Source organism: Crotalus tigris, unplaced genomic scaffold (genome assembly GCF_016545835.1).
Source record: "Crotalus tigris isolate CLP2741 ecotype Arizona unplaced genomic scaffold, ASM1654583v1 scf7180000018371.15429387391:27106975, whole genome shotgun sequence".
Lineage (NCBI taxonomy): Eukaryota > Metazoa > Chordata > Lepidosauria > Squamata > Viperidae > Crotalus > Crotalus tigris.
In genome coordinates, this window is record NW_024096970.1 from 25,463,157 (window position 1) to 25,472,331 (window position 9,175).

At 45.3% G+C, this 9,175-nt stretch overlaps 1 protein-coding gene across 17 annotated transcripts in view; it reads right to left on the reverse strand.

The window, feature by feature from the left end:
* Positions 1-6,316, reverse strand: part of NPAS3 (neuronal PAS domain protein 3) — a 765,248-nt gene extending 758,932 nt beyond the window's left edge. For 9 of the 17 annotated variants that reach the window (XM_039351863.1, XM_039351858.1, XM_039351867.1 and 6 more), the window contains exon 1: positions 6,070-6,316. In XM_039351863.1, coding sequence (XP_039207797.1) covers positions 6,070-6,215 — 146 coding nt within the window. In that variant the 5' untranslated portion in view covers positions 6,216-6,316. Of the gene's footprint in view, positions 1-1,206; positions 1,796-2,302; positions 2,997-6,069 lie in introns of those variants that run through there. The other 8 variants (XM_039351869.1, XM_039351865.1, XM_039351870.1 and 5 more) reach the window with 4 other exon arrangements.
* Between the last annotated feature and the right edge of the window lie 2,859 nt (positions 6,317-9,175).

Sequence of the window (9,175 nt, forward strand, 5' to 3'; positions counted from 1 at the left end):
AAGCACTCATGCACAGGCTATGAAGTTTCCCCTAGAAATTAATTCTATCTTCAAGATTCCTATCTCAGAAAAATTCCCAAAATGGCACACAAATATGCCTCTGCTGCAGAGATTACTAAAGCTGTCCCAGCAAACATACTTATTACTAACAGAGTACTAGGCTCATAAAGATGAATATACAACTCTATATACCAATAGTTATGCATTGGCTTTCTTTCCCTGAGATGTACAGCTTTACATACAGGATAACCTACTCCTCTATAATGAATGGTAAGGTACACATGCTTTTCAGTCACTGGAAGAAACTGAAAGTTCATAGGAAAGGAGTAAAAGTAATTTCAAACCTAATTCCTAAATGCTACAAATATTACCAATATTTCCAATCTGCTTCTATGCAAATGTTACTGGCAGTCCTGAAATGCAACAGTTTATACCATCAACTAAGCAATAAGTACAGGATGATGATCAAAAGTGGAACAGAGTTATTTGGATGGAGATATCTCAAGGAAAACTGAATCAGCTCAAATCCAAAATACCAGCTCTAAGGCTATAGATTACACATGCAGATAAGGACTCTCTTACAGACACATACAAATTTAAATTCACTCCCTTTGAGATGCTACTAGAAGCTGAGTATTGCACTCTGTAAGTATTTAAAAGCTACAGTACAGTTTGGTAATCTATCAGCCTGTAATGTGTGGACATTACATTTTTTAAAAATAGATTTTAAAATAGGAAATTTTATATCTTAACTGGCATGTGTATCAATTCTGAGTTATTTAACAGAATCAGTTATGCTAAAAGTGAGCACAAGGGATGACAAATACCGTAGGCACACTGATCTTTTCCTCATATGAAATTGACCCTCCTTTGGTAACAGCAGGTGAACTTTTAAAGTATGCAACTTGTTAGCCTTCCTTACAATGATGTTCTACTCCAGCTATCATGTTCCTTAGTCTCCAGGCAAGCTGTACACCACCATCAGTTGTTTCCTATGATGTCCTACTATTTTGATCCCATTCTCATTAGCCCTCTACTTTGGGGTGGGAGGCCTAGGAGGAGGTTCAATCCTATCTGGCTCAAAGGCCCTAATGCAGAAGTCTTCCCAACTCCTAACTCCACTTCTAGAAGGAATAATTCTAATTATCCATAATTTGAACATTGTCAGATGAGTTACTATAGGTATTAAACCCTGGCAAATCCTACCTCAAATTATTTGACAATATTGCAAGAAAGTTCAACTGCCTTGGTAAGGAAGCCCACGTGGTTTTTTAAAAAGGTTTTCACAGCTCAAACTGCTATTCCTTCACACTTCCATTGTTTCCAGCGGCTCCTCCAGAGGTTTCCGCTACTTTCAACGGGCCAGGCAAGCATTTGCCTCTTCCTCAAGGCTTCCAACTGGCATCCTTCTCTGAAGATGCACTTTAAATTTTGCCTAATGCGACAGCTGCAAGTATCTCACCAACTATAGAACCGAACGGGAACAACAATAAAAGTACATCGGATGGCGGGAGGGGAAGACAAAAGCAGGAAACCTTAAAATGACCCCACTGGCCCGACTTCCTTTTAAAGCAAACTCTTACGACTAAGCTTCTCCCGGGCAATAAGTAAGTTCAGGACTAAACACGGGCGATTCAAAAAAAAAAGGGGGGGGAAGGGTCAGACACGCGAGACCGAAGAGTTGCTGCTTAGCTTGAACTAAACTTGCGCCAGCAGTTGAGTGGTGTCCCAGCAAGCTCCTCTCCTCTTTCGGCCTAGCTGCACGAGCCCAGCCACTCTCTCCACTAAGCAACGCCGGGCCTGGCAAAAGCTGTTTTCGTCACGCACCCCCCCCCCGCCCCTTTGCTCCGCTCCAACCTGCCGTGGTCCTCCCTCCCCCCATTTGTCGAGACCATCCAGCCGAAAAGTTGCCTCCCGGGAATTCCGCCTCCCCCCTCCCTCCGCCTCCCCCCCCCCCGTGCGCTCAGCCAGACACAGACGACTCCTGCGATGTGGGGAGGGAGGTACAGGCTCCCTCCTGCTGTTGCTGCTACTGGGGTAAGCCTAGCAAGTGTTGTGGATCTGGCGGCGGCAGCAGCAGTCCGCCGCCGCGAAACGTGCATGCACCACGAGAAACTCCCGAGACCCAGCAGCGCGAGCGGGTCCGTGGCCACCCCTCCCTCGCTTTTCCCTTTCCCGGGCATGGAAGCCAAGCAAACCAGACCCAAGGTGGCGAGCGGCGGCGGTGGCGGCGGCAGTAACGGCGGAGTGCCAGACCCAGGCAGGCACTGCTGCCTCGGGTTCAATATAGAGAAAGTGTTACCGTTCTCGCCTCGAAGGATCCTGCTGAAAGCTTGGCTTGGTGGGCGCCATCTTCCTGGGCTTTTTTCCCCCTTTCCTCTCTCCCTTACTTTTCCCCCTCCTTGTGTTGCTGTGTGGTGTTGTGTCTAGCGGCGGCGGCGGCCCTGCTTAGACAGGCAGGATGAGGGAAAGTAGTGAGGCCAATGCATTGCGGGCTCCCGCTCCCCGGCGCAGCAGTCCTGCTGCAGGTTGCTTCGCTTATCTAGCGCCGCTGCTGCTGCTGCTGCCCCCGCTGCTCTGACCGCAGCCGTCCATAAGCCGAGGAGCGGAGAGAGCCTAGGCTCCGCTGCCTCCGAAGACATACCAAGCCCGGCGACGAGTGGCCGGCCGCAGCTGAGTGAGAAAGCGCGCAGCCCCGGTGGGCAGCCCGGCCATTGGCATCGCCCGGCAGGTGTGACTAGGCACACGGAGAGGGAGCCCGTGGGACTGGCCTTAAGCGCGAGGCCAAGCCATAGGCAGGGAAGGGAGAAGTCTCTGCTCTTCAGGCTTGGCTGCTGTGGAAGTATTTGTGAGCATTTTCCAGCTGCTTCCCCAGCTCCGGCGCTCTGACTCTGGTGTGCAAGGGACAGGAAAGCCTCCGCTGCCGGCGCAACAACGCCACTCAGTTGCAGTTTCGCATACTTTCCTTCTCTGGAGTAGCAGAGCCAGCAGAGGAAGAGGGAACCAGACAGGGAGAGGGGAGGGAGGCAGACTAGGAAGCCGTGGGCACACAGTCACTGCTGGGAGAAATTCTGGCAAAAGCCAGGGGATATTCGGGGAAGACCCGAATGCACGTGGGATAAAAGAAAAAAACGGAGAACCTTTTTTTTAGAGGTGTTGGTTTTGTGTCTTTGTACATATACAACCGGTGCACAGATTTGAGCGCGTGTGCCTCTATTAGCATACGTGCATGTCTTTATGTACATAACCTATGTGTCTCTATGGAAGAGGAGCGACATCCTTCAGCTACACGAGCTGCACATGCGTCTGACTCTTGTCCTTCGTCCAACTACCGTATACAACTGAGTGGACGTGTGACTGCGCAAAAATGGGTGTAGAATTCTATCATCGGGACGTATTACTACCGTATTTCTTCTGGCATATCGATAGCTCACCCTGTTGGAGAAAGTTCATTTTGTTCTTACAGATTCCCATTGTACAGGATCATAAGTTAATGAAGAAATTTCGGATATAACAGCTCGGGACGGACAGAGTGGCTTTTCAGGATGTCACGGAAAAAAACCGATTTTATTATTTTTTAAAAAAGGGTCAAATTTTAAACGTTTTCCTACGAATATGAGTTGGTTCATCTTAAAAGTTGCTCCGTATCACTAATTTACCCAATCGCTTCATGGGGAGGAGGGAGCAAGTAAGGTGCTGAAGCGGAATTTTGATAAAAGTTAAGCGGAATGCAACAGATGCACGCGTGCGTAGGTATGCGAATAGCTGCATAAGGACTTTGCAAATGCGGAAAGTTTAGCTGGAGGGCGCAGTCAGTGACCCCAAAAATATGATCTCTGCCACTGGAGGCAGATAATTTGCCCTGTCTTAAGTCCCTCAGGGCTCCGAAGAGCAGATACAGCCGACCTAAGAAGCTTCAATGCAGAACCTTACAGCAATATCTGTGCTTCTAAGAACTGCCTTTTGATTTAGCACGCAAGAAATGATTCCGTCGTAAGGATCTACACTCAAATGAAAGGAAGTAATTCTTATAAAACAGAGAGTCCTGAGTTTTTATCCAGAGGAAATTCCATTAAAGCTGTCTGGAGACAGGGCTGTTTTCTCCACATGCTCAAAACAATGAAGTGTAACAGGTGTCATCTGGTTTATCCAGTGAGTGAAGGACTAGCAAAATCCTTCTGCTTTACTTAACTGTATGGCAAAACATGGAAGAGGTTTTTTAATGGATTAAGAAGAAAATTGTCTTACTCTTCAGTGTCCATAGTTTTGGGAAAACAGAATTTCCTATGCATCTTAAAAATAAGAAAGCAAATATGGCATATATTGATTGTAAAAAACAGTATACTAAGAAAACTAAACTTGCAATTATGTTTCAATTAAACTGGTAATAAAATCCACTGAGTGAAATGCTCCTCACAACAGTATACATATGTGTTATCTTTATTATGATAAATAGCTACAGGTTAGAGGGCATTATATTTAATAACCCTTATATTGCCAATTTATCAAATATATACTTATTTCTCCAATTTTGTATATCCTAATTAAAATACTAAAACCTGAGAACTGTTCCATATACTTTTTTCTATATAGGACAAAATCTGAAAGCTATTTTCTTATTTTTGTAAAAGTTTTAACATTTGAGCCTTGACTTTCTGTCTTTCTGCTCTCCTCTCCAAATTATCTGGTGACAACTAACTCATCAATTTTCCCTGGTAATTCAAGAAACCTGTTACAACAGATAATCCCAAAACAGAGAGTAGAGAGCACTACATTAACTTTATTCTTTATATCCATTGTAGATCCTTAGATTTTGTATGTTTATTTAAAATAGCACTGATCTTCAATTCCAAACCTTCATCAGCTATAAGAGTCCTCTGCTGTCTTCTGAAATAACTTCATGATTTTACACTATCTCAAAAGTGCATAAAGCAAAGGAACACACATTGCTTGAAAAGTTTACTAAACCAAATCATGTCTCCGGCACCAAATTTTATCCTCAATGTTTGCTTGAATTTTCTCATTCAGGCAAACAATTCCAGCCTGACTGGGTTAAATAAAGAAAAATATGGTTTCCAAAAGTTCCTTCTCTAATGAAATTTTCAGTTTGAAAGTATTGGTTTATTTTTGTGTAAGTACATATTTTGTTTCATATGATAACCTGTCTGGAGGAATTTGGAGAACATGAAAAAGATAAAAAAATGACATGTGAAGCAGAATCAAAGAAAAACAAAGAAAATATTCTACTTTTGGAAAAACAAAATGCCAATTAATTGTACACTATGTTGGTGCTGGAACTCTTCTGCAAAGTAATGATAGGGAAAGTAAATTTTAAAAAGCAAAGAAAATCTTGGGCACTGTGACTTGGCTAACTTAATTTTAGGTCCTTCCTAATATATCTATAATGTGTGTTCAAAAGCAGTTAAGTTCAAAGAGACTTATTTGGACAGATGTATAAAACTGCAACTTAAAGAAGCTGGCTGTGAGACTCGGGCATTTGCATTAAAATGCATTTCTGATGAATACTCCAAAGTGTTAAGTCACTTAGAATTTCCTGCTAGATTTCCTTGTAGTAACAGGTGACATGCTAATACCCTGGTAATACAAATGTGTAACTGCAAGGGTGAAGTGCCAAGTGAAAACTATCGTGCTCAATTGAAAATAAATCATCAATCACAATAGCGTGATCAATTATACCTCTTAGCTGCCATGCTGTGGGGTTTGCACAAGCCACTGACATTGAGAAATTCCTACTTAGGAAGGAGAAACAAATAGGATCCCAAAACTTTGCAGCAGAAAAAAAAGATAGTCAGCCTTTGAGCAGGCGGCTATCTTACTTTTCCCTTCCCTATTGTTGTTTCCAAGATCAAGCAGCTCTAACGTGTGTGTTCGCGGCTTTTAAAACACCCTTTTGGATGAAGACTCGCATTCCCCAAAGCATTCGACATTAAGATTTCGGGTTGGTTTTTTTTTTGTTTTTTTAAGATAAACACATAACGCGCACACGGACATAAAAAGCAAGTGAAATAGTCCAAAAGATCAACACACCTCTCTAGCTTATGTACTCACCGTTGTTGGTAGGAAGTAATGCCCTGGACGTTTTGCGGATTCCCGTTAGCTGCGGTACTGGCTCTCCCCACGCCCGGGCCGGCTGGCACTCCCCCGGCCGCAGCTGCAGTCACCTGCACGCTGAAATCCGGGAAGATCCGGATCATTCCCGCGGCTCAGCACCCAGCGAGTGTCGGCGAAGAGGTAGAGCAGCTCCTCTCCCTCCGGCGGCTGCAGCAGCAGAGCCAGCCACACTGCAATCCCATTAGTGAACAGCGGCCACTGGGAGGGAGGCACAGCGCTTTGATGTGAGCGGCTGGGCTGAGATTGAGTTGAGGGGGGGGGGGGACTTAAAGTGAAGCGGAGGAACAGAGAAGGTATTTTACCAATTTGCAAACATACAACGCGCCACGATTTGAAGAGAAGCGCGGAACTGGAACGCTGAAAAAAAAAAAAAAGAGGCAAAATCGGGAAGGGGAAATTCTCTGGGTAATCTAAACCCGGAATCCGAGGGGCGAAGGGACGGTGAGGGGGGCCGCAATTACTTTAACGCGGCTGTGAAAATGATGGGCACCAAATATTGTCTCACCCCCTCCCTCCTTCTACTCCGCCCCAACCACGCGGAGTCCGAGAGGACTTTTCCGTTTCTCAGAAACGCTGCTGACCACAGCTTAGTGGGCCACAATCAACTGGCAAGATGGGGGGAAGGGAGAGAAGTGTGGAGTGGGGGGGGGGAATTCCCAGTTCCCAAGGAAAGGGCGGTGGAGAGGAGGCGTGGTACAGGACAAGTTCTTGAGAACTAGCCCTTCTGTCTCCCCCCGCCTCCCCTTCCTCCTTCCTTTCTTGTATTCTTTTCTCTATCTTCCCTTTTTATGAAGCACCGGTTTGCACCCACAAGAAAAAACGCCGCTTTGTGCCGCGGTGGGGCTCGCTCTCTTCCAGAGGGAAGTGACTCTCCTGCCCTCCTAGTGTGCGGCGCGGTTACTGCTACTCAAACTTGGAAGGTAGGGTGTCTGCGCGCGCGGCTGGCTGGCTGCACGCACAGATCTCCCTTGCTGCTCTAACAAATCGATTAAACCGTTGAGTGCAGTGCAAGAAAGCGGTTGCAAATGCATTATATGAAGCGGGAACAAACACAATAACGCGGGAGGCAGCTCGGTGTGCAACTGCGAGCGAGCCAGCACGCACGCTGTTAACCAGGGTTTCTGAGGGAGCTGGTTGCAACGGCGTTTCTTAAGTTTGGCTCTTTCGGGTGGGACTTTGTTGTCATCTTTATAGGCGCGAGAAGTTAAGTGATACACTAACAGCAAGGAATTTCTTCCACGTGTAAGGTATTCTGGATATTGCCGAGCCCTTTGCGAGATTAGGGGCTGCCGTTTCTTTGTGCAGGACGGCGTGCAAATTTACATTCCTATTCTCCCATCCTTTCTAGCTCCCTCTGTAAACAATGGGAAAATGGGGAAGGGGCTTGCAAGCGGGTAGAGGAATTTGTGAACGTTGCGAGCAGGGCTTTGCAAGGGCACGTTAAGCGGTGGGGTCCTTGGGCTGCAATGTGCCGCGCACTGGAGCTTCCCGTTTTACGCCTTCGCGTTCCCACACCACAAGGGTTTCCTTTCACCACAAGCGTACGGGTGTCAAAAGGAAGGTCTCTCTGCTCAGGCAAAGCCATGGAGAAGACGCCCCTGTTGTTGACCAGAGGCACTGCGATCCCACTTTTTCCTTTTTCTCTCTCCTGGTGTCCCGTTTCCTCTTCTCTTTCCATTGCTCGAAGCCCATAGTAAAATAAACAAATACACTATAAAGTGCTTTGTTCCCGGTCAATATTCGTTTTGCCTGCTAGTCTGTATAAATGTCAGGATGCATCTGTAAAAAGAGTACTTGTGAGAATTCTCAACATACGGTCCGCACCAGTTGGATGTGGAAAATACGTATTTTATCCTGAGAACATTTAAGAGATTTTCTGAGGCGCTTCACAGAATATTGTCCAATATAATTTGCCAGAGTCTCACTAAGTTCAACATATTCTGGAGGGCTCACTGAGAAAAACTGGTGCCAGGATCACTTCAGTTGCAAATTCTAAAGACAACAAGAAGACATCCATAGTGAAGGCTTTTGTTCGTAACAGAGTTGCACATCAAAATTATGGCAGGATGGTGCACTCCTCTGTCTCCTTTACTCTGCCCTATCATAATTGTATATTTCAGGAGCAATTGCTACCACATACACACTTCTCCATCATACAGTATTATATCATTCAGCAACCTTTCAAAATACTTTCCAAGCCTCAACTAAACCCAAGTTGTTAATAGGACACAGTTTGAGAAAAGGCTTTAGTGATGCTTTTTCGGAGTAGAATATTAATGGGGGGGGGGAAGTATAGAGAGAGATGGAATGTGAACAGTTTCCATGGGGTCCATGTATACAAAGAGTACTATCTAAATAAAAGAAGGTTCAGTACTAAAATAAGGTTAAAATTGATAAGAGAATATTTGTGGCTCAGGGTTGAAATGAGGGGTCTTGCTGCACTCTGAGTTTGGTTGTTTTCTTGCAGTTTCATTACCCAAACTTGGTAACATCAGCAGTGCATCAAGGATCTGGATGAGGGGATAGATGGGGAACTCATCAAATTGGCAGATGACACCAAGCTGGCAGGAATAGCCAACACTCCAGAAGACAGGCTTAGGATACAGGAGGATCTGGACAGACTTGAACACTGGGCGCTATCTAACAAAATGAAATTCAATGGTGAAAAAAGTAAAGTTCTACATTTAGGCAAGAAAAACCAAATGTACAGGTATAGTATAGGGGGTACCTTGCTCAATAGTAGTAACTGGGAGACGGACCTCAGAGTCCTAGTGGACAATCACTTAAATATGAGCCAGTAGTGTGCTGCAGCTGCCAAAAAAGCCAACACAGTGCTAGGTTGCATTAACAGAGGGATAGAATCAAGATCACGTGAAGTATCAATACCACTTTACAATGCCTTGGGAAGGCCACACTTGGAATACTGCATCCAGTTTTGATCACCACAATGCAAAAAAGATGTTGAGGCTCTAGAAAAAGTACAGAGAAGAGCAACAAAGATGATTAGGGGACTGGAGGCTAAAACATATAAGGAACGGTTGCT